Here is a 25070-nt window from a genome sequence, read left to right as displayed (position 1 = left end):
ATACACAGTTTCCTGTGTGTGTGTGTGTGTGTGTGTGTGTGTGTGTGTGTGGGTGTGTGTGTGTGTGTGTGTTAGGAGTCACGCCACACTGCCCTCCCGCAAAGGCTTGGGTTACTGGCCTCAGGGTTGAGGAGCTAAGTTAAGGCAAAGCCCTCCTCCTCCTCTTCCTGGACAGGCCTCCAGCCCTCCTCCTCATGGTCATTAAGCCCTCCAACCCTTCACATTTCCCACCACTGATACCACAATCAGTGGTGGGAATTGAAAACAGTTTCCATTGACTCCAATGGGACATGGAAAATGATGTAAAACGCTACTCTTTCGATACCACCGGGATCGAGAGACCAACCTGGAACTCAAAGGTTTCGTCGAACAGCGGGTCGTCCTGGTTCTGGGCCGCGGTGCGAGTCCGTTGTTCGGCGCAGTCTGCAGGAACGCCGTGCAGCTCCAGCACCACGTAAGGGTCGATGACCTCGCCTTTGGCGCCGGCGCCCTGGGGCTTGGGCAGGTTGTGGGCGCTGATCACTTTGACCCGCAGGGTCTGAGGGGGCACACCTGCCACGGCAGCAGACGCTGGTTTACTCTATCGTGAACATACTGTACGTCGGGTATGTGATGCCATGATGCATTCGAGCAATTAACCGAATGCTAATGTAATTTTCAAAGTGAAAACGTGAAATATGAATTTGCAGTGGAGTAATTCAAAGATATGTGTGTGTGTGTGTGTGTTTGAAAACAGCATGTTAGCTCTTGCCTGGAACGCAGCCCTGGGTGTGGGCACTGAAGTAGGACACCTCATCCCTCATGACAGACGGACGGAGCACAAAGCCGCAGCCGCCGTTCTGGGTGAAGCGGCCCCTGTGGAGATCCAGCATGGCGCCGGGGGTCTGCTGGTTGAGGGCCACCAGTTGCACCCCGCCCTTCCAGTAGCACTGGGGGTTGGGGTTACTGGAGTCCAGACGCACCGAGCTGGGCCGCACCCGTGTCAGGGTGCGCTTGGTAAAGCCCACCAGCTCCTCCGGGTTCTCACTTGCCAGCCGCCCCGCCTCTCCCTCCCCCAGGGAGCACAGCGTCCAGTAAGGGGGCTCGGGGGGCTGGGGGGTGCTCGGGGTGGTGGGGGGTGCTGGGCGGGGAGTGCTGCTGGGCTTGTTTGCAGGCGCTGCGGTGGGCGTAGAAGCTGCGGCTCCCGGTGCGAGCCACGCTAACCAGGCCAGACAGCTCTCTGCACAGGCGGAGCCTCCTGGGCTGGGGGGGTGGCGGCACCACCAAGACCACGCCCAGCTCCTCTTCTCCGGGGATGGTCATTCGGCGTCCGGCCAGGGGGCCACCGCCCCCTATCTCCTCGTCCTCTTCGGACACCTCCCCCTCTGAGCTGTCCTCTTCCGGCGGTAGCTTCTTTCCCACCAGGAGGACCCGACCCTTGAGCTGCTCGGGGGAGGGCAGGGTGGCGGGGCGCTCTCCCAGGCTGACGGGCGGGGTCTCTGGGGTGTAGAGACGGGTCCCGAACACCTTCCTCAGGTGCTGTGCCAGGGTGCGCTGCTGGGAAGGGGAGCAGCGCTGGCACAGGTACAGTAGCAGGGGGTAGGGAGAGGTCAGGAAGGCGTACTTGTTGACCACCTCCAGGGCACTGCGGATGCTGACTGGCGTGTAGTGGTGGTGGTGGTGGTGATGGTGGTGGTGATGGTGGCGGGGGGCGTCGGGACCGTAGTCTACCCCCAGGAGAGGCTCGCCCTCTGGGCCGTCGGTCACTCCCAGCTCCAGGCATCGGCAGCCGGCCTGCAGGGCCTTGGTGAGACCCCCCAGGTCCGCCCTTCCGTGGACCTGGTCATCCAGCAGGTAGGAGCGGTAGGAGGCACTGATGTAGTAGTGGAACAGGGGCAGCGTCATGTCCTGGCACACCCCCTGATGCTCCATGTCAAACACCTGGCACTCAGGGGACTGCAGGTAGCGGGCAAAGCCGTCCAGGCCCAGCATGCCTCTCTCCCTGCCCTGGGCTGAGGGCTCGAAGCGCCGGACGACCTCCATGCAGCCCTCAGTTGTGGCCAAGGACAGACCCTGCTCCGTCTCCAGGAACAGACGCAGGTCCTGGGCGTCCAGACACTCCCGGTCTTTAGACAGCTGGACCAGCAGGAAGTAGACGTCTGGGCGTGTGCAGAGCTCGCAGTAGGCCTCGTGGAACTCCTCCCGCGTCACGTGAGACGTCAGCTTCTCCTTGCTGCGCTGGATCTCCTTGAACCGCAGACGAACCTGGGGGAGAGAGGATGGGCGGGGAGGAGGATAGGTGCAGAGAGGAGGAGGGGCAGGGAGGAGGAGAGGTGCAGAGAGGAGGAGGGGCAGAGAGGAGGAGAGGTGCAGAGAGGAGGAGGGGCAGGGAGGAGGAGAGGTGCAGAGAGGAGGAGGGGCAGGGAGGAGGAGAGGTGCAGAGAGGAACAAAAGGAGGACAAGGAGGAAGAATGTGGATGAGAGGCGTAACATGACATAAGTTCAGGAAGGGAGATGGAGTTAAAGGTGGAAAGGAAAAGTTTGTAAAAAAGCAACTGTATATTTTCAATATGCAATATAATAGGCTTAGACCTAGACTCAATACATACAAATAGTTGAGAAAGGCCTGATGCCAAGGAAATCTAATATCCATATCAATCCAGAAGTCATAAATGAAGTGAATTAATGAATATAATATTCCCTATTATTCTCAAATGAATTCCGAATTTTTTTCTGTTTATTTCCCTGTTGAAGTGGATATTAGAACCTTCATCATATGATTTCAGCAATGAGATAATATATCTTATATCCACTTAACCTATATGTCCTTGTCACACACACGTTCGCACACACACACAAAACACCCACCCACACATGTATATGCATACACACTCATTGTGATTACATTTCGAGATTGCGAGTGGGTAGTTATTGCCTAGATACCACCTGAAGTACCCCTTAAGACACACACACACACAAACACACGTAATTGGTGTTATTCAGGTCTGTGAACAGCAACACCATCTGCAATCTTATTCCATCTGCTGCCCGTGTCTGGTTCAGTTTATATCACAGGTCTAAGAATACCTCAGCCACTCCTTGTAAAAAGATTTCAGTTGGGCAGATCAGCTTCCTTTAATATCCGACTGAGGTAGCAGGAGATCTTGGGAGTCTCTGTTTATTTACATGCTCTAGAGTTCTAAGCAGGCTGTGAGTAGAATGTTATGTTTTAACTGCACCCCTGCATGTTCCAGAGAGAGGTGTGATGACTGGGGAAAGAAAGTGTGACGGAATGCACAGCGAGGAGATGAATCTCTAGTATAGTACATGTAATAACAAGTCGTGATGCATATGAGTGTGATTAGTCCACTCCCAACATATTCAGCCTCCAGACCAGTCTCACCTTGGCCTCCTTGATGCCCGGGCACAGCTTACAGATGGTGGCCACTGCCACGTCTTCGACCACAATGCCATAGCCATCCTCGTCCACCTCGGCAAACTCTGCTGCCAGCCATTCACTCCTCATCCGGCTGCCAAGGCTGCCTTCCAGCCCCAGCCCCCCGTCGCCAGTCCCGAAACCTCCCCCGCTGGCCCCTCCGATGACAGATGGGTGGGACACCAGGTAGCGCAGGCCTGTCACCCAGATGTTGGCCACGTCAGCTGACAAAGCCACAAGGTCCAGGGACTGGAGGGAGGGAAAGAGGCATGGAAGGTTGGGAGGAAGGAAGGAGAGAGAGAGAGAGAGAGAGAGAGAGAGAGAGAGAGAGAGAGAGAGAGAGAGAGAGAGAGAGAGAGAGAGAGAGAGAGAGAGAGAGAGAGAGAGAGAGAGAGAGAGAGGAAGGAAGGAAGGAAGGTTGGAAGGAAGGATTTAATTTTCAATTGAACATTAGATGAGTGATGGAGGCAGTGGTTGTCATGCAGGCAGTGGTTCCTCAGCTCTCGTCCTGTCTACCTGGTAGTCGTCCCCGTGTATGATGGAGAAGGCAGCCTCCTCAGCCAGGTGCTCTGCTGCTGGGCCGTTGTGCAGGAAGGTCTCAGTACTCTTGCCAGTGCGGACCTCTTTGATGGTGCCCATGTCGAGGCGGGCGCGGTCTCCGTCCTTCTTGGAGGGCTCCCAGCGCAGACAGCTGAGGTCCGGGTCCAGGGTGTAGAAGCGACAGTAGACCCGCGAGTTAGGACGCACCTTCTTCAGCTCACAGCCCCCCTGCATGAAGGCTAGGCAGTCTGCCGCACTGCTCACCTGATAGGAGGAAGACAACAAGAATGTGTATAAGACCCTAAAAGACTAGATGCTTCCTCTCCTAATCTCAGCGTGACTGGGTGTTGTGAGAGCAGAAGAGTCCCACCTTCTTCTCAGAGGGCATGCTGCTGAAGGACACAGTCTTCTTCCTGCATCCACCCATCTTCTGCACTGAGGGATCCTGGGAATACAGAGACCCACAAGATGAGTGACATGAGCTCATCTTGTGGGTTTCAAGCTCAGCTTGGAAGTAAAAAAATGTAGTTGACAAACATACAGTGCTGGCACTTAACAGTACTACACCAACGTATGATACTGATGTTCTTTATTGGCCCAGCAGGAAGAGGGCAGTGAAGGCACAGTGTCTGCAGAGACATGTGAGGGAGGTATGTACAGATAAGGTCTCTTTGAAATAAAAGGTTAGCAGATATTTTATTTCAGGTCAGGCTGCCATTGTCAATATTTCTTAAGGAAGATGAAAGAGGTGCTATTTTGGGAACTACGCTCCACCCTTTCTCCCAAAGCCGCCAGACGTCAGAAATAATGTCTCTTCACCCAGTGATAGTTTTAATTTGGATTCATCTCCAGAAGCTCAGCTGAAATCGATTGTGCCATTTCATTTCATTTCTGGTAATTTAGTACCAATTCAGAGCAGCAGGCCTTACAGCTGCTGAGACCTTTGGGCAGATGACAAGCACACACACACACACACACACAAACATGAACATGTATGGATACACACAAACACACACACACACAAAGTCACCCCTGTGTTCAGTGCTTCCTGTGTCTGACACTTTCAGTTTTCCACAACTGATTGATTGACAGGTTCTCCCAGGGGGAGGGAAATGTCATAGCCAGGGGTGCATTCAGAGGTGTGCTACGTTGTATGACATTCACAACGGGTATCAGCAGCATTAAACCAGAAATAATCATGTTTATCTGTTGGTCTATAATTATATTATAATTACTATGTTTCACAGATCTGATATGTTCTCTTGTTTCTGTATTTGTCACCAGGTTTTGTAAAAAAAAAAAAAAAAAAAGGGACCAGTATTTAAAGTGGGCTTTTAGCCTATTTCTGTCTTAATACCCCCAAATGCAGATCCAGTTAGTGTAACCTACTACACAAGTAGAGTAACAGGCCCAAAACATAAACACAAATGATGTCATCAAGGTTTCACTTCCATGATTGAAGAGCTCTCATGTTATCCAAACTGTTTCCTATGGTGCCCCGCCTCCACTATGACTTCACAGTTATCCACTAGGTGCATTGCACATAACTCTGCACTTATTAAACCGAGAGTTGGTCGTGTTCTTGTAGTGTGTGTGCAAGGGGTAGGTGTTACTGGACTGAGTGAATGATTAAATATAGAGCTGGCGTAACCCGACATGCATGCCTTATCAATTATAGACAGTCAGAGGGGAACTTTAGCTGTAGTCAAATTAGGTGGTTCAGTGACAAGGCTTGCATCTTAATTGACACTGCCTGAAACCGGGTTTGAATTAGTTCACTGAGCTAACACCCCAGCTTTGTGAATGAAGGTGGTCCTTCGATTCCAGCAGCTCAGATCTCTGAGATCCCTCCTTGGCATGGACACGCTGGAGGAAACACTTGCCCTCCGCTGCTCCCACATGACCCGCCCAGGTTCAGAATGCCTCATTGTGAGTCTTTTTCCAACGAAATCTCTTTTTAAGACACGGAGGGCTTTCTGGGTTTGGCCTTTGTCCGAGTACGGGCAGACAGGCTTAGTGAAAGCAGGTCAGCTGGTATTTAGGTGGACAGGGCAGGGCGGGAGCCACGAGGCTGGTTGAGGAGATGCAGGGGAACAAACTGGGTGGTGGCGTTAATGCCCCTGAGAGCAGGTCCACAATCACCGTCACACAAAAAGACCTCCAGGAAACCATGACAACAGGCAGTAAAGCTTTTAATGCAGCAGTTTCGCCTAAAAGGACATCCGTCAGTTCTAATCTGCCCCCCCCGTGAGCTCACTCTGTGACGTTTACGTTTGTTTTGTTTCCCTCCGTCCAGGATGCTCTTCGTTATGAACCTGCTGCCGTTGACTATCTAGAGAGACAGGGGTAAAGATTGAAGCAAGAGAGAGAGAGAGAGTGCTAGATTGGATGGAAAAGAGAGAAAGCGCTGAGATAGTGAAGACAGTGAGAGGAAAGAGACGGCAGAATGAGGGGGGATGTAAGAGTGTACTGTAGGTAGACTGAAGACAAGCCTACATTGCGTTCAGCTGTTCACAATAAAGTCATCCCAAAAATGCATTGGAAATTTGAATTAGAGTATGGACAGTCTGTTGCCGTCAAAAACAACTCCGGTTCATCAAATTTTTGTCAAACGCTTTAGGTCAGAGGATGGCATTTTGAGACTTCCCGCTGTTGTCTCTATTCAAGCAGCATACAATATAGATTAGTGTATATGTAAACTCCATTTGACCTTAGTTGTGTAATGATGCTTGTGTGTGATTATAGTAATAGAACATTGTGTCACACAGTTCTGTAACTCTCCCAGTGATGCTCTGTGTTTCCAGCCATAGGTTATTTCATTAACCCGCTTACCCACCCTTACCAAAGCGCCTCTGAACACAGTCAGGCACACGCATTGCAATCTCAGACGTAAATCCAGAAACCCACTCACACAATTAGGCATGTTCCCCCCAACCCCCCCACCCCAACCCCCCACCCCCACCCCTCACCCCAAACACCACAACACCCACACACACATTTCTGTCATCTGCGGCTCCCTGCCTGAACCTACACCTGCTTCCCATATTAATCCAGTTTTCCACAAAACCAGAACCGAGTTATGAATCAGCTAATGATCCCTCAGGCCACCGTAACCGGACCAGATTACCACAGAGCTGCCAGCATCGTTGCCCCCCCCCCCCCCATCACACACACACACACACACATACACACACACACCACCCCTGGTAATCCTTGCCGGATAGACGGACAGCCAAGCTCTGGGGTTAGAGGGATGTGGAAGGATTAGCCACCACGAGTTTACCCTCACAGCCACCCCGCTCCTCACATACACATTGTGCAACTAGTACACACACACGCACATTGTGGAAATCTTGTGCATGCGCACGCACACACATATTCTACCCCGCGGGGGCCAGGACAAAGATGGAATTAGACTAAATGGAGTACGATGCCACTGTTGAGGCTGCTGATCTGATGTCATTGAGCTAATCTATAACCAGGCTCAATGATGCTGGTGAGGAGCAAGCCAGCCATCTTACAGTGCGTGATGAATTACTTTCAATAAGACCGAGAGAAAGGGATGAGGGTCATCTGTCTCTGACATGTGTAGCTGGATGAGAGTGCGATGAAGACAAAGGAGGAAACGAGGCTCTGTGCTACCGCAGTAGCTCTTCCTGGTTGTGTTTCATTGTAGCCTTTAAACAGCCAATGGTGTATAGGGTCAGCTCGGAGGACGATGCAGGAAAGGAGCTGTCTCAGACACATGTTTTTGTTCTGAATGTGGCTGAAAGACTGCCTCGGGACTTATTTATCCTCAGTAATAGTCAGTGAGGCTATTGGTGAGACGAAAAGCCGTCAGGAGTACGTTGTCAGGCACAGGCAGGCAGCGTGACAGTGCATACCACAGCAGATAGGCCCAGTCGTGGCGAATGTGAGGAGATGGTGATTTATTTACCTCTGTGTGTGTGTGCGTGTGTTTGTGTGTGTGTGTGTGTGTGTGTGGGGGGGGGGGGTTGTGTAGATGTAGACCCTATACCCCTACATACTAGCTGTCTCCACACTGTGTAAACCTCCTGAAGCCAGGATAAAGCCTAGATCAAGTGTCTGCTAAACAAGGAAGCGCACTGCCATTCCTCACACCCAAACCATCTTAGGGCTCTGAGGCGATACTCAATCAAGAGAAACACCCGTGTTTATAAAGCTTCTGTCTGGCTGTTTAATCTGTTTGATTGGCTGAAAAAAGCTATTCCACTCAAGGTGATTGGCTGGTCTCAATCAGTCATCTATGTCTTTCTCTCAGGCCCTGTTAGCCTGTTTACACAATGCCCACACTAACCACTCTGCCCACATGGCTGCCACTCTGACAACAACCAGCACCCACCATGTGGCACTCTGCCAGGATGGCCTCTCACGAAAAAAGCGAGGAAAAGAGGAAGAGGATTTAGGCAAAAAAAGAAAGAGATGCAGACGGGGTATATAATCATCATGGCCCCACCGCCCTCCCTCTGCCTTCCACTCACCCGCCTCTCCTCTCTCTGCCTTTCATCACTTTCTGTGTTGGTCCATCATCTCTGCTTCTGACACCTCTGTTTATCTTGCTGTTTCCCATCAAACACTTTGCCACGCGTTCTCCACTAACATTAGTGTGTCACTCCTTTTCACTGCCCTCCCGACCTCTCCCGCTCTCTCTCCTTCTCCCTCCTCTGCCCTATCTTCAGCAGGGCCCAGGGGACCCTCTCAGCAGTCCCTCAGGGGAGCTCTTATCCCGAACAATGACACACTTCCAAGTCAAGGGGATGGATCTTACATAATAGCTAGAACTTCTGTTGTTCTTCTAGCAGCACTTTCTCTCTCTCTCTCTCTGTCTGTCTCTCTGTGTTCTGCCTCTGTCTGTCCTGTCTCTTTGCTTGTGACCTGTCTCTCTGCTCGTGTCCTGTCTCTCTGCTTGTTACCTGTCTCTCTGCTCGTGACTTGTCTCTCTCCTCATGACCTGTCTCTCTGCTTGTGACCTGTCTCTCTGCTTGTGACCTGTCTCTCTGCTCGTGACCTATCTCTCTGCTTGTGACCTGTCTCTCTGCTCGTGACCTGTCTCTCTGCTTGCGACCTGTCTCTCTGCTTGTGACCTGTCTCTCTGCTTGTGACCTGTCTCTCTGCCTGTGACCTGTCTCTCTGGTCGTGTCCTGTCTATCTGCTTGTGACCTGTCTCTCTGCCTGTGACCTGTCTCTCTGGTCATGTCCTGTCTATCTGCTTGTGACCTGTCTCTTTGCTTGTGACCTGTCTCTCTGCTTGTATGTCTCTGTTTGAGTGTTCTAACTACACCAGTGCTGACAGGCTCCAGCACCACAGCTGTGGCACAGGCAGACAGAAAGAGAGAGGGTTTGGGGAGAGGAAAGAGAGAGAGAGAGTAAGAGAGTGAGTAAGAGAGAAAGGGAGAGGTCAGAGAGGCTGAGCTACAGAACCTTGCCAAGACCGGTCAACCTCTAGATATTACTTGAGACAGCTGAATGGTCTATTCTTGTTTTCACTGTGGGAAACAAAACTAAATGAAAAGAAGAAAAAAAAACTACGAACAAAAGTAGGAAAGAAAGAAAGAAAGTGTGAAAAGTCTACAGAAGCGAGGAGGAGAGGAAAATATTGGGATGGAGGGATGACAGAGAAAGTTATCTGAAAGCAAGCCTCACATGCACATGCAACTGAGGTGTTTGCTAAACGGGTTGATGAATCATTCAGACAAACGTCAACACTGAGGATGCAGGAGGGGGTGAGATGGGGAATTTTGAATAATTAATTGTCGAAGTGTAGTATGTGCGTGTGTGTGTGTATGCGTGTGTCTAAAAGTTGAACCCAGCCGAAACATCTCAGCGGTCCGATACAGTCATTCTGACGTGCGCCAGCCAAGGGTACAGTTACGCAACTTCAGTGCCATACTGCTAGTGACATTTCAGAGAAGAGTTTGGGCTCCTTATTCAAAGCAAATGCAACTCCCAGACGAAGCCACTGTTAACTCCAGGTGAAACAGGACGTGAAATTCCTAGAAATTGGCCTTTTCTTATGTTTTTGTATCAAACATAGACATTTTCAATGGCATGAGTACAAGACTCTTCATTTCTCTCCCACAGAGAGGTCTACCACACTGGTGAAAGCCATGCTTCCTGAGAAGACAGGACAAACAACTACATCCCTGCCTTCAGGCCAGCCCAAACATTCACGATCAAGCTTCGAGATCAAATATCCCTCTTTCACTCTAAATGAAGTGTTCTGGCCCTCAGATGCAGCACAGAGCAGAACAACAGTGAGCTGTATCATAACGTCCTGGAAGCTGATCATAGACCAGTCTGAAGGAAGCTCACTGTCTTGCTCCAGTGGATCTTGGCCGATCAGTCGCTGATCTGAGGGAGGCTCTTGTATTAATGCTAATAGTCAGGGGGACGGTTGCAGGAGAGGAGCAGGAGACATGAAGAGACGGGGAACGTTGGAAAGGGAGATGAGACTAGGAGCAGCGAGCAAGGCAATCTGGAGGAGGGAAGGAAGGAAGGCGAGGGTAGAGGAGGAGTGGAAGGGAGGGGAGGAGGATGTACAGGAGGAAGGAACGATCGCCTCTGCAGGGGACAAATGTGTCTGAGGTCAGAACACAACAGGGTTCCACTATGACCTCATACTCCACACACCCTCACAGCACACACATACACAAACACACTTGCTTATGACACACACACACACAAAAGCAAGCATGGTCTGGAGTAACTGTGAGCTACTGTGCACAAGAGCACACAAACCCATGCTCTCCGCTCTGGCCCATGTCTCTGGTATCTAAGCACTGAAAGACTCGATTGTATTTGAAGAAAGTGTGTGTGAAAGTATTTTTCTGAGTGTGTTTCTGTGCGCAAACCAAACACATCGCCCCACCCAGTTACACACGCGCACACGTGCGCATACACACAGACCTACCCCCCTTCCTGCTCATCTAACCCCCCAGCTGTTTGTGTGTCACACCCATTTCCTGTGTGAGAAGCAGTGACAGGGAGTCACCGCTGTGGCTCAGACTACTGATGCCTCGCAGGCAAAGTACACACACACACACACACTCGCATGCTACACACACACACACACGCACACAAAGTCACACACTGTACACTCGCACGTACACTCTCTTTCGGCAGTGAGCTCGTAGACCAACCTAAGCCTGATCTTAAACAGAAGGCCTTAGAAGGCCTCGGTGATGTGAAGTGAAGTGCGTGTGCATCCGTCCGTCTCACCCAGGCTGTAAACAGTGCAGCAGTAGCAGGCTAGATTGGCCCTGTTTGTGAAAAGATTTATCCCATAAGACTTTCTGCTGGCCTGGCTCTGGCTCCAATATCTGTCCCCACAGAATGTCAACGTGCCCTAACAGCGAAAACATGCAGCCTTCAAACAGGTACACGCACAGTACATACAACAAACAACCCGCTTGGCATCACTCCCCTTCTCCCATCGTCTACATTTCTCACTCGGTCCATCTTTGACCTTCTCATCGCCTCCAGTCCTTTTTGGCCACCTAATGTTCTTCCCATCCCTTGTTTGTCTTTCGTCACCATTCCTCACTTAAGAACACAGATGGGAACTCTCTTAGTGCCGTGTGTCTACAGAGGCTTTTCATGGATATCGAGTAACAAAGAATTGAAATGTTGATGAAGTACACATTGTTGCAGGACAGTCACTTTCTTGTTGCTTTTCGAGTACCAGATGTCCCATCTTTAACACACAAACCAGACACTACTCACAACTAATAAACCGTCTCCAGAGCTGGGGCAAGGCTGTGGCTGGACTTGGGGGTAGGACTAGGGCAGGGGATGGGGCTAGGGCCTGTCTGAGTCTGTAATACCACCAGGGGCACAATCATTTATTCATTCATTCATGAAATGACAGGATTGTGACTGTTATGTCTGCATAAAAGTGGTCTGTTTCTTGTGCAGAGTAACTGTTGACTCAAAGTAACCTGGGAGGTTTGTCAATGTAACCAGCCAGAGAAAACAACCACATCTGTTACCATGGATTAGTTATGAGTCATTCTGTATGCTCAATGTACTGTATAACACACTGATTATATGTGGTTAGGAGTATCTGGCAAACAGCTGAATTGTTACTGTAATGTCCCTTTTGAAAGTATGTTGCTCTATTTTTACGCTAAGACATCTATACCTCCTTAGTGAACGTGGGAAGTGTGAGGGATGAAATGCAGGAAAGAAAAGATAGAATGAAGGTTGAAGGGAATAGGGAGAGATGGAGGGAGAGAGAGGGGAGGGGAGTGAAGAGGAAGGCAGTAATGTTCCTTTTAGAGGACAGGGTCTTGTAACATCGTCGGACATCTTACTGTCAATATAAACTGTTCTTGATGTGCAATTAGCAGCTATCTGGGATAACCCTCTGAAGGCTTGCTCTGTATAAACACTCAGAGACATCAACACAGTGGGAGAGAGAGAGGGAGAGAGATGATAGATGGAGAAGGCTAAATGAAATGGGTAAAAGAAGGCGCAAAGAGAGATCTTTAAGACCCTTATCTCGGGGAGAGGAAAGGAGAGGAGACGGACTTGGCCTTGGGAGAGAGTGAAGAAGTATTTCTGTGTGTATTTCAGACAGGGAGAGATAAGAGGTAGAGAGACAGAGAACAACAGAGAGAGGGAGAAAGAGGGAGAAAGAGGGAGTTTTCGGTAGACAGTCAGCGGACAGCTGTGAGCAGAGAGAAAGGGGGGAGGGGGAAGGTAGGAGGGGTTCTCCGAGCCAGCTGGGCCAGGATGGACTAAGGCCAGATTTGGGGGCATAGAGGACTAGACGAGGCCCAGAGGGGGCACCTTGAGGCCACCGTGTCTCAGCTGAGATCGGGGCTCTGTCTGGAGGTAGGGTCGGGGCAGGAGCTGGAGTTGGGGCCAGGGAGGATGGAGGAGAGGATGATGCCGAGGATGACAATCTGAATTAGGATAGGGATGAGGCTAAAGATGAGGCTTACATTGTTCTGCCTCCTGTGAGATGAAACGACTGTATGGAGAGAGAGAGCCGTCATTTATTATGAAAGGTGAATATGCATTTGATAACACACTAGTCATGCAAATCAAACATACTTTAGAAAACATCAAGCGCTCAGTTTCTGCCCTGTGACAAGAGGGCTGCTATGCACAACATAAATAGAGAGTGAGAGAAAGAGAGGGAGAGAGAGGGAAATGAGGAATGGGAGGAAGTAAAAGGAGGGCAGCCACGGGTATTGATGGATGTGTGGAGAAGGGGAGAAGAGACAGGTGCAAAGGCAGACATCGAGAGAGGGAGAGAGGGAGGGCTGGAGAGAGGGAGAGAGAGAGAGATGGAACAAGAGATTATAGATGTCATTATATTATTGCTTTGGCAAGCATTGAGAGGAGAATGGGGACAGAGGGAGAGAGAGAAAGAGAGACAGAGAGAAAGAGACAGCAAGAAAGAGAGATAGAAGAGAAAGATAGAGAGAGACATACAGAGAAAGAAAGAAAGAGATAGATAAAGAGAGAGACAGGGGAATAAAGGGAAACAGCGGTCATTGGGGCAAACAGCACACAACTATGTCAGCAGATCTGATGACTGAACAGTTCAAACATACCCATATGTGACAGCAGCACTACCACGTAGACACACACAGACACACGCAACCATTAGGTACGGAGGCATACATGTATGGAGTGGAATAATGCAGGCTATCACACAGGTCAAATATACCTTCCTATCTAAAGCTTACAGTTCACACAGAGCCCATTACGTTTTTAGGGGAGGTGTGTGGACCAGTCAAGGCTATATATATACACACGCTATCTACAACTGTGAGAAGATGCTTTAACAAAGTAATGCTTCAAAAAAGAGGAAGCGCATCTAGCAGTGACTGCACTCTGTCTGTGTGTGTGTGTGTCTGTCTGTGTGTGTGTGTGTGTGTGTGTCTGTCTGTGTGTTTGTGTGTGTGTGTGTGTGTGTGTGTCTGTCTGTCTGTGTGTGTGTGTGTGTGTGTGTGTGTGTGTACTCATATGTGTGATGTGGGAGTATGCTTGTGTAGACAGAGAGAGCATTAGGGTTTACAGAAGTGGTAGCGCTGAAGGCAAGGGGGTTTAACGGGGTTCCAAAGGGGGGTGCCAAGGGTGCAAGGTGACAAGGCAGAACATGAACCAACACGGATGTTTGTTTTCCCTCCATGAAAAAGGGGCCTTACATAATACGATCAGCTTATGTAACGTATGGGAGACACACACACACACCCTGCTCCCACTTCCCCTCCCTCCCTTGTTCCTCTATCCCCCCTCGGAGGGCTGACATCCTCTGCAGACCTAATTCAGCCTGGGCTGTTCACACACACACACACGCACACACACACACACACACACACAGGTTGTCTCACAGAGACAGGGAGAATTAGAAGAGAGAGCAGAACAGTAGTTTTTACATATACAGTTACACATAAACAAGAACATGATAAACAAACCCATGCACTTAGCACAAATGTACTCATCTAAACACTAGATTTTGTGTCCAGGACTATAGATATACAAAATACACACAGCCTCCCATTCACATAGCACATGCACAGACACACACACAGAAGAAATACACACACACACACACACGTAGACACACCCCCGTGCCCCCTGCTTAGATGGAGTCCTGGCCGGATGTAGTGTTATTGTGTGTGTGTGTACGTGTACTTGCGTGCGTGTGTCTCTATGTGTGCCTGTGTGTAAGTGTGTGTGTGTCTATGTGAGTGTGTGTGTGTGAAGGACAGAGAGGGACGAAGGCAACGTGGGAAAAGAGCTCAGAGAGACACAGTCTGTTCAGAGTTCCCACACTAGATCGCCTCGCTACGGCAAGCCAAGAGGCTCCCAAAACCCTGTCTAAATACAGTATGCAATAAAGATATACTAGTTACGGGCTCTGCATACTCAAACATTTACAGCATTCTGTGAAGCCTGAATAGAGATTGATTGCACTGTATGAACAGATTGATCTCACAATTCAGACAGTTAATTCCAGTCTTCCAGAAACTGCAGTACAATTTATCAACTGTAATGGCTTCTTATCAGCATGGCAGTCTTACAGTACATACCATCCTCAACACACACAACACTTTACAAAGCTGTAATACATACCCTATACAAGTACCCCGACTTCACACACATCTTATAGAAGACTAGACACACTCGGTCTCTTCTCCAGCTGTAAACACAGTCTCTATTCTCTCACAGGAAGGCAAAGTATGGTCTCACACTCCTTCCCCTTGACACACATGCACACACACATACACACACAAAACACACACGAAGCACAAACACACATACAGCAAGCAATCACCCTCCCACGGCCTCCCATAATCAACAGTTCTTACGTCAGGTTGACAACCGCTGCTAGAGTGGGTGCCATTATTTAACACCAGGGATGCATAATCAGGGCAAGGGTGGGGTGGGGGGGGGGGGTTGTTAATGTAGCCATCGCCATGGAGACCAGATCAGTGTTAGAGACTGTGAGTGATGGAGGGGCAGGGAGGAGGTGAACAGTGTGCACCCAGCGAGGGGAAACCAAAAAGGGGTTAGGAAAGTCCCTGCTCCATGCCCTATGCCCTAAGGGCATGGAGCAGGGAATCCCTCAGCAGTCAGCCCTCTCTCTCCAACTCCCAGGCCACTAACACCTCTCCACCTCCTTCTGTCTTCACATCACCCTCTCTTCTCTGCCACCCTCGTCCCTACAGCCACTGGAAACGTCCTCTATACTGTCATCCACATCAGCAAAGCGGCATTTCGGACACTAAATCTATGAAATCTGAACAGCAGGACGCCTACTTAGCCAGTCCGCCTGCTTGCAAGCAGCGAGCAGCCGTGCTGGAACGGAGACTTTACGACCCAGAGAAACAGAAGAATACAGACTTTATGAGCAGAGAAAGAGAGAACGTATCGTTTACGGCTGGGCAGAGATGGAAACGTATGAAACGGAACGGCCAATATGGGCGGGTCTGAACGAGGGGCTTAGGTGGAGCAGAGAGACGTGAGGGTGGTGAGCACAACAGACACAACTGGGGGCTGAACACAACAGCTCCCGTCCCCACACACACACACCCATAGCATATTGGTACAGTGTGTGTTACAGGAGCAGTCCAGGGGGAAAGAATACGATATTTGGGGTACATTTGGGTCAACTCTGCCTTTCCATTTCTGTTTTAGTCTACCTCCACAGCCTCCTTACATGGCTGTCTCTTAGAGGAAACAATCTTGTCTTCCTCTCTCTGTCGCTCTCACTCTCTTTGTGTCTTCCTCTCCTCTCATTCGGTCAGTGGGAGACACACACAGAGCCGTAATGAGAACACACAAAGGTTTCTGCAGGAGACATACAGTACTTTCATCAGCCTGCCTGCAGAATAGTTACCATGGAAATAAGGGCCATGAGAGGCGCAGGGATGCCTTGCAATCCAAAAAGCCACCAAGACCAAGTTTATCCAATCTGAAGGCTTTATTGGATTGTATCTGAAGATATGGTGTCCACTCCACTTTACGGAATAGTACATGGCGCCAGCACTCAACTCAGTTTCCTGTGCTTCCCCTGAAACTTTCACACTACTCATAACAGACATCCCTACACATAACAGACATCACAAACGTAACAGACATCACTAACATAACAGACAACACTAACATAACAGTGACAGACAACACGACACATAACAGTTACTACAACGTATAACGTACTCCATATACACAGTCAACATATACAGAGAGACCAGCAATGACAAATATACCGCAGTAAGACAAAGAATAAAATCCCCTAGAGTAAATACTGGGGTATGAAACATACAAACACACTAAGACACACACACACAGGATCCGGTCTCTCTCTCTGTATGGGTTGTTGAAATTCAGAGACAATCTTATCTTTGATCCAATCAGAACAGTGACAGCTGGAGGCACCAGCACCATGGAAACCAGGCAAGCCCCCATCTTCCTCAATCATCACCACACGCTGCAGTTTCCCCATCATGCATCATGTATCTTTTGACACCACTGGGGACCCACCCCACCCCAGCCTCAAAACCACTCCCCGCTGAGAGGCAGCTTATAAGCATCAGCAGAGACACTTAATATAATAGAAAGAGTGCTCTGAACACCCCTGCAGGTGGGATCGTCACCTTTAAAGCGCCCTCCACCTTCACACAACATTCCGGACTGTGCATATTGACATGCCGCGTACTAACAGGACAGACACCACTGTGTGTTTGACCTGACAAGAACTGACCTGACCTGATTGATTGTCTGAAGTCTACTTAAGTCTTCAGAATAGTACCCTAGACTCTAAACATAGAAAACAGAGAAGAGATTCTTGTTGAGTGAAATTCGGAGTCAATGTTGGCCCACCGGACCTCTGTCACACTTGGCTGAGCAGGTAAGGTTAGGTACCTCGTGTCTGCTCTGGGGATGTTAAACACTTCTGTCAGACAAACTCACTGTCACCTTAATCTGCAATTAAAGGCTGTTGTGGAGAATTTGCATTCACCCGTTGGTCATGCTTGAGTAATGTACCATTGACAAGCTAGAGGCAAACCAGGTCTGTGCAGCAGATAAACACTCTGCGATAAAAGCTAGGCATTCTAAATGGATGCCTAGCTGAGTCCAAATAAATTAAGCATAAGTTAAACTACCCTGTTGATTGCAAAAACAAAAAGTGTTGTGTTTGCAATGAGAAAATAGGTATTTGGATGTTTCTCAAGACCATCTCTGCCACCCAAGAACACTGTTTCTCAACAATATTTACATTAGTAAGACGTCTAGACAAGGAAGAGAGAGAGAGAGAGAGAGAGAGAGAGAGAGAGTGTGTGTGAGAGAGAGAGAGAGAGAGAGAGAGAGAGAGAGAGAGAGAGAGAGAGAGAGAGAGAGAGAGAGAGAGAGAGAGAGAGAGAGAGAGAGAAATAACGAGAGTGCACGCTTGAGCGGAAGGGAAGACCGGATATTGCCAGTGAGTAAAGATATTTTTAAGGCCATGAATTGTCTGCCCGTAGAGACTACAGTGCTATCTAGTCCCTCTGCTCTGCCATGCATTACAACTGTGCGGAGCAGACGAGAAGAGAACTGCAGATGAAGAGGACAGAGATGGAGAGAAATGAAGATCAAAGACAATCTAAACTAGAGAAAAAAAGAGAACATGATAAATTGTTAGGGCTTCCCAGTTTTGATTTACCAACGACAGGGACAGAATGATGGATGCCTGAAAGAAAAAGAGGAAGAGGAATGAAGAAAGCAGACAAGTGACGAACCAAAGAGTGAAAAAAAGAAACAGAGAGAGAGAGTAAAGTACAGTTTGACATAGGTGACACCAGGACTTCAGTGAACGTGGAATTAATGGGTAGGTGGGATGGAAACATGGAGAGAGAGAGAGAGAGAGAGAGAGAGTGGACAAAGGGAGGAGTGAGGATGGAGGGAGCAGTGGCGGAGGAGTGTGAGCAGCAGCCACATTGAAGGAGACAGAGTGACAGGCGGAGGTGGAGATAGAGAGGACAGATTAGTGTGTAGGCAGACTGGGATAAATGCTAAATAAATCAGGCAGCGCTGCAGCTAAGTGTGACTGAAATGTTTACGATAGGCCAGCATAATAGAGACAGACAGGAAGGAGAGAGAGCAAGAGAAAGAGAGAGAGAGAGTGGGGGGGGGGGGGGGGAAGAGAATGAGAGGAAGGAGAGAGTGTTTAAAACAAAATATATTTATACAAATTACTTGGTGTCTCCTAAAAGTAAACCAAGGGGAGAGGGCAATGGGGAGAGCGCTAGATGAAGGAACCGAAAGAGAAAGGGAGGATCTAATGGCAGAGCAGACAGGCAAACCAAACCCGGGCTGACATCAATAGACAGTGGTATCTAAGGTCAGATTATACTGCATGTGTATGCATGTGTGTGTCTGTATGTGCATGCGTGTGTATGTGTGTGTGTGTGTGTGCCAGTGTGTTTACATGCACGTGTGTGTGCACAAGTATACATATGTGTGCGTGTTTGTGTGCGTGTGTGTGTGTGTGTGGGATGTGCAGGTATGCATGCATGCATGTTTGATTGCTTACACCTGCCCCCATGTGATAGCAGACGGCGCCAGCCACGTCATATCCACCCCAGATACAAGTCTGCCTTTACTCATCAACTAATGGGCCAAGATATAGGTCACAGCACCAGGAGTGTTCCTTATCTGACCTACACACACACACACACACACACATCAGTAAAAAGACAAATAGATACACCCACTATTGCTTAGTTCCTGATTTTGTAGACAATTCATGTCAATAAAACTTGAGAGCACAGAGGCCTAAGAATCCTCTCTTGTCTCTTGTTTGTCAAGTGGCCTCTGTGTCTCTATCTGTTTTGTGTTGGGTCTTCTTATTCTAGATTCGGCTTAGCTGTGCCTGATCAGATTACTTCAGTAAGGCGATGGGAAGTCATCAATGAAGCACTTCAATGCTAATCAAGATAGTGATGGCTATCAGAGGAGAGGTCCTAAGGTTATATGATGCCATTAGATTGGGGGGGGGGGGGGGGGTATATATGGATTTGGACTCTGTAGACTCCCTTACCTTAGGCATTGGGTGGGAACCAGTGTGAATCCTGACAGTCAGGCTCCGGAAGCTTCTGCGACTGCTAACCCAGTGAACCCTCTCCCTCTCTCATCACTGCTGTCCACTCAAGCAGATCACAGGTAATCATGAGGTTCTCCTGTGTTGATGCAATCGCTGATTGACATTCCCAGCAAATCGGTTAACATTGTCACCAGAGATTTTATATATCTCACTGTCCTCCAACCAAGAAAGTTCCAATCTTCAAATGCTATCTGGTCACATTTCAAAGCAGACCTGTTGTCACACTGTTTTGCAAGGGAATGCGCCCATGCGTAGTTGATGTTGCACTTAAGATTTGTCGTTGAGCTGTGGTTACTTCGCGATGTGGCAAGTAAAGACAGAATGTTCCTTATATGACAACCGAAATACTGTAGGACTATACACTTCTAATCCTTGATCTTCTGATGTACTTTCGATAGGCACTATTTGCACGTCATTTTGTATAAAAGCATCTGCTAACTGAATACAATGTCAAATGTAAATTAGAATTGCACCCAAGTTGGTCTTACACTGTTTAATGTTATATAGGCCATGTCCCAGACACATAACTATCTCCGGGAAGAATACTTTGGCATACAGTGATTAAAGGGGAGAAAATGAGAGATTGACAGAATAAAGAAAAACTCAGAAAGAATAAAAAGCTGAAAGTGAGCAGGGGATTGTGGGGGGGGGGGACTATTTCTGGACTGAATAGGTCCTTAATGAAGCCTTGGTACCAACAGACCCTGTGCAGCAGAAAGGAGGCGAGGAGTAGATCAGCACGTGCCAGAAAAGCACTAATTACTCTAATTAGTGCTCGTTCACATCTGAATAGAAGCCTAGAGCTGTTTCTACATCGCCGCATGGATGCTCTGTGTGTGTGTGTGGGAGTGTGTGTTTGTGTGTGTGTGTGTGCATGCGTGCGTGCGCAGGAGAGTATGAAGAGTTTCCCTCATTTGCCTGCATGTAAAATGTACTATCTACTTTATCTGACTGCCTGTTTGTCTGTTTGTCAGTCATGCCAGTCTGAGCCGAAAACGTCACGAGCATCGACGCGGAGAGAGAAATGAGACACAGAGATTACAACAGATAAGGATGTACTTTCTGCCTGAGGATTATCACTCCTTTGGGTTGTTAATGTGTGATGTATCCTATCAAACTGCATAATCCTCATCAACAGTGCATCCTCTCTCCTCTGAACTTAGAAAGCAACACACACACACACCGAGCAGAGAACCTGAAAATGATGAGCAATTGAAAGAGAGTGTGGGGGGGGGGGGGGAGAGAAGGAAAAGAGACAGAAAAACTAGATTTTCTCTTTAAGTCTCCATGGAAACCGACCAATCTGACTCTCAAGGTCAGAGGTCAGAATTGGATCATGAACATGCCCATCCCCATGACGTAAATGGAAACGCCAGACCCGCCCATATTTAACCCAGTGTGCCAGCCCTGCACACACGGAAGACACAGACGAGTAACAGTCATTCATTAGGCAACAAGTGCACTGCCTGCTTCTGGCGAGTGCAGCCCTTGTGCCGGTTGAGGTTCACTAAGGTCTGAATGCTGAGTGGCTTTCCAGTTGTATGTTGTGATATGGATTACACTGGGGATTTGTTTTCCTGCCCACTGTCAGATGAATCTTCCTCTCTCTCTCTCTAGGCTCATCGACTCTGCTCTATTCTTCTCCGACCTTTGACCTTAAGCAGTGCGCTGCCACTTCTGCATCCCCTCATGTTTGTTATATTGGTTGTGTAACCGTGTGTGTCCAGGGTAGGGATTTTGTGCATGTGAGTATGTTCCTGTGTTGCCTGTGTGTGTGGTAATCCTTGAAAGAAGTGTGAACTCAGAATGTGTTTTTCAGAGTGTTAATTAGCTGGAGTCAGTTAGTGCTACAATGTGTTATTGCTATATATCTACTACACACACCCTTGGCTGGTGCAAGTAAATGTCACTGCACATTCTTCTTTTCAAAACTGGTCTCTCCTAACAAGTCCTCCGGGAGATTGAGCAAGCTCTGTTGCTGGGGCAAACTCCCCAAATCCTGACACAGCCCATCTGGGAAAATGGTCCCCCCTCCACATATATTTTGGGTGGGTGTCACAGGCACACTGGTTACCATGGAGGCCGAGTATCATGCCTGGAATCTGTGCTAAATGATGGTGATGTCATAAAAGTCTGACAGCCACACCGCATTCCTCCGTATGAAGCTGCAGCTTACACACACACAGAATGGAGAGTGCAGTGTGCAGTTTAAAAGTTAGAAGTTGAAAGTTAAGAGGACAGAGATTAAAGTGGGCTGTAAAGTTAGTGAGAGTAGACACAGCTGACATTAAAGAGTGGCGCGCCAGGTTTACGTTTTGTTAGAGGGTGTTTGCATTAGTGTGGACTTTGTGTGTGTGTGTTTGTGAACATCCCCATTCTCCTAGTTATATCCCTCTTCTATGGTTGATCCACCCAAACATGCAGTTCCAGGCCCAAACCCATTCCAGAAACAACCTTAGACTCTCCTCCAGCCTGCACTTGTGTGTTTGTGCACGCAAGGTTGAGCACACACACGCACACACATGCACTCACGGAACACTACAATATGTTAATCTCTCAGTCACCTCTCCGATTTTTCTGTCCCCTTCTCTTGCTCCTCTCTTTCAAATCTCCCTCACACAATCTGTCAATGGAGCGCTCGGCATCCTTTCTCTGATTCCCCCTCTCCGTCTCTCTCTTCCTCCCTTCATCTCTCTGCCCCCTCTCGTTCTCACTCGGTAATCTCTACATCCGTCTCTTTCCTGTGGGGTGGAAGTTGCTACCCCATCCAAACCCTAATAGAGCACTCACAGTATCGCCTCCAATGTTACTGTGTATAGAGAAGAAAAAGTTGTCATAAGGTAAGAAAGGGATTGAGACAAGGAAAGACTGAGGGAGAGACAGGGACAGGAGAGACAGGAGAGACATAACGACAGAGAGAGACGGAGAGAGACGGAGAGAGACGAAGACCGAGAAAGACAGGGCGAGAGACAGTGGGAGACACAGGAAAACAGAGAGAGAGAGAGAGAGAGAGAGAGAGAGAGAGAGAGAGAGAGAGAGAGAGAGAGAGAGAGAGAAGCTTGACAACATCAGTTGTAAAGAGGGTGTTACTAAACAGGAAACAGTATTTAGATAGTGACCCCCCCTCACCTCTCTCCTCATTTGCTCTATTGCTCTCGGCTAACCCGACCAGGGTCAATAGCAACCTTTAACTTAACGAATGTAGGAGTTAACTGATGAAAACTCCTGATACACAAGTCTTTAAGAAGTAGTAAGGCCACAGAGCAGCAGAACCCCAACTCTCTCTCTCTCTAGCTCTTCCTACACACACACATCCTCATGATCTGCACAGCTGGCATGAGATGTTGTGTTCTCTGAGCAATGTGGTACCAGTGGCAGAGCGATACTGGTGGACAGAGGCTCAATAGTAATGCCCAGCACACACAGTTAGATAAACACAATGACAGCAGATACTTTGTCATTATTCTTGACCCACAGCCAAAATAACTTTGTAAACAAATCATTGTCTGGTGCTGGGCACAGCAGGGGGAATGAGAACAACGAAAGACACAGAGAGAGAGAGAGAGAGAGAGAGAGAGAGAGAGAGAGAGAGAGAGAGAAGAGAGAGAGAGAGAGAGAGAGAGAGAGAGAGAGAGAGAGAGAGAGAGAAAGGGGGGGAAGGGAGAGAGAGAAAAGCGAAACAGAGGGATGTGGTATAAGGATATAGGACACATGCTACTCTGTACAGCAGCAGGCAGAAGTTGAGGCCTTCACCACCAAGGCAGCAAGCAGCCAGGCGACACACCAGCCTGTCAGGAAGATGTCCAATTCTGGGCTCCCATGGGCCCCATCCTGGAGACTGTGTGTGCGTGAGTGAGTGTGTGTGTGTGTGTGTGTGTGTGTGTTTGTGTGTGTGTGTGTGTGTGTGTGTGTGTGTGTGTGTGTGTGTGTGTGTGTGTGTGTGTGTGTGTGTGTGTGTGTGTGTGTGTGTGTGTGTGTGTGTGTGTGTGTGTGTGTGTGGACCATGAGCCACTCGCTGAAGCCTGCCTGGCACATCAACAAAGGAGCAGTCTGCATCTTGGAGCTCTGGGAAACAATTTTGGATTATTACGTGGAATTGTACAGCTAATTTATCTTCATTAGTAAGAATAATTAACATGTTTGGCGTAGTCAAATCAACTGCATTGAGACTAACTTCCTTTGAAATTCCATCTAATAAACTGAGCAACAAAAACATTCTTCATAACCCACCAGAAAGATATTTGTAACAAAAAAACATAGGCCTACAGTATTACTACAAAAATGTAATTCTTGGAAAAATCCTAATCCATGATTGGCAGTCAAAATATTGAGATACTTAAGTTTTACTTTTTAGAAGAGATTAATGGAATCTAGTGTTGGTATGGGTCAACAGGACAACAGACAGACCCAGCTGCAGCTTCTGGGCCCCCGGCTTTATAAACACAAGACTCTCTGTGCAGGGCTCACTTCAGAGAGCCAGGCACAGGAACATGGGGCATTATCATAATCCCCAGGACCTTGATCCATCAGTCCCAGGACTAACGGATCGATGAGTTCTTATTATCCTCTCCTTGCTTTTGTCCTAAGCTCTCAATTTTATCCAGCCAAACATCTGGTTGTTAGCTGGGGTATCTGACTAAGAGGGCCTGCTTGGTTTCTCCCAGTGAGTCATATTATTCCACCTGTAGCCAATGAATGTATTCAGTAGAATCAACTTAACTTGTTCCATATTTATGTTGAGCTGCTAACTTGTTTTCTATGTCCAGATGCTGGTGGGAACAGAGTGATTAAGTGGCAGATTGAGACAGGCCAACATGTGTAGTGTATTTTGACTGAGTGAATCTCTGCTGTAATTTAAGTGAAGAGCTTTGGCGGTTCTTTCTTTGTTCTCCTATTACATGGTTGATTGTTGTTGTGTCCATTTTAAATGAATTTGTAAAATAGAATCCTGTCAATGCAGGCTGGATACACGGAGCAATAAGGAAGCATCTATCAGGGAATAGGGAAAAGACGGCATCTATCAGGGAATAGGGAAAAGACGGCATCTATCAGGGAATAGGGAAAAGACGGCATCTATCAGGGAATAGGGAAAAGACGGCATCTATCAGGGAATAGGGAAAAGACGGCATCTATCAGGGAATAGGGAAAAGACGGCATCTATCAGGGAATAGGGAAAAGACGGCATCTATCAGGGAATAGGGAAAAGACGGCATCTATCAGGGAATAGGGAAAAGACGGCATCTATCAGGGAATAGGGGAAAGACTGTGTACAGGGACTGGCATCCCTAAACAAGCGGTTCTGATAAGTGGGCCCCTAGGGACAGTTAGAGATTTAAGACCAATGACCAGTGCATATCTGTATCAGGCAAGACCAAGTCACAAGCTCTGTCACTCTGTTGTCTCACCCGCACCCTAGCCCTCTTTCTCCCTCTTTTTTCTCTTCCTTCCTTCTGTCCTTCTCACTCTCTTCTTCCCCCTCTCCACAGTGAAACA

The 25070-nt window shown here is 48.4% G+C and overlaps 1 protein-coding gene across 1 annotated transcript in view; it reads right to left on the bottom strand.

Annotated features, from left to right (window-relative positions):
- plcl1 (phospholipase C like 1) overlaps positions 1–25070 on the bottom strand; it is a 33317-nt gene that overhangs the window by 6371 nt on the left and 1876 nt on the right. The window contains 6 exon segments of the mRNA XM_067254812.1: positions 347–552; positions 752–1115; positions 1117–2244; positions 3383–3664; positions 3932–4219; positions 4326–4400. Of these exon segments, the coding sequence (XP_067110913.1) occupies positions 347–552; positions 752–1115; positions 1117–2244; positions 3383–3664; positions 3932–4219; positions 4326–4400 (2343 nt within the window).

This window comes from Osmerus mordax, chromosome 2 (genome assembly GCF_038355195.1).
Source record: "Osmerus mordax isolate fOsmMor3 chromosome 2, fOsmMor3.pri, whole genome shotgun sequence".
NCBI classification, from domain to species: Eukaryota; Metazoa; Chordata; class Actinopteri; order Osmeriformes; family Osmeridae; genus Osmerus; species Osmerus mordax.
The sequence above is the reverse complement of the archived record's forward strand: the minus strand, read 5'-3'. Positions and strand labels throughout refer to the sequence as shown.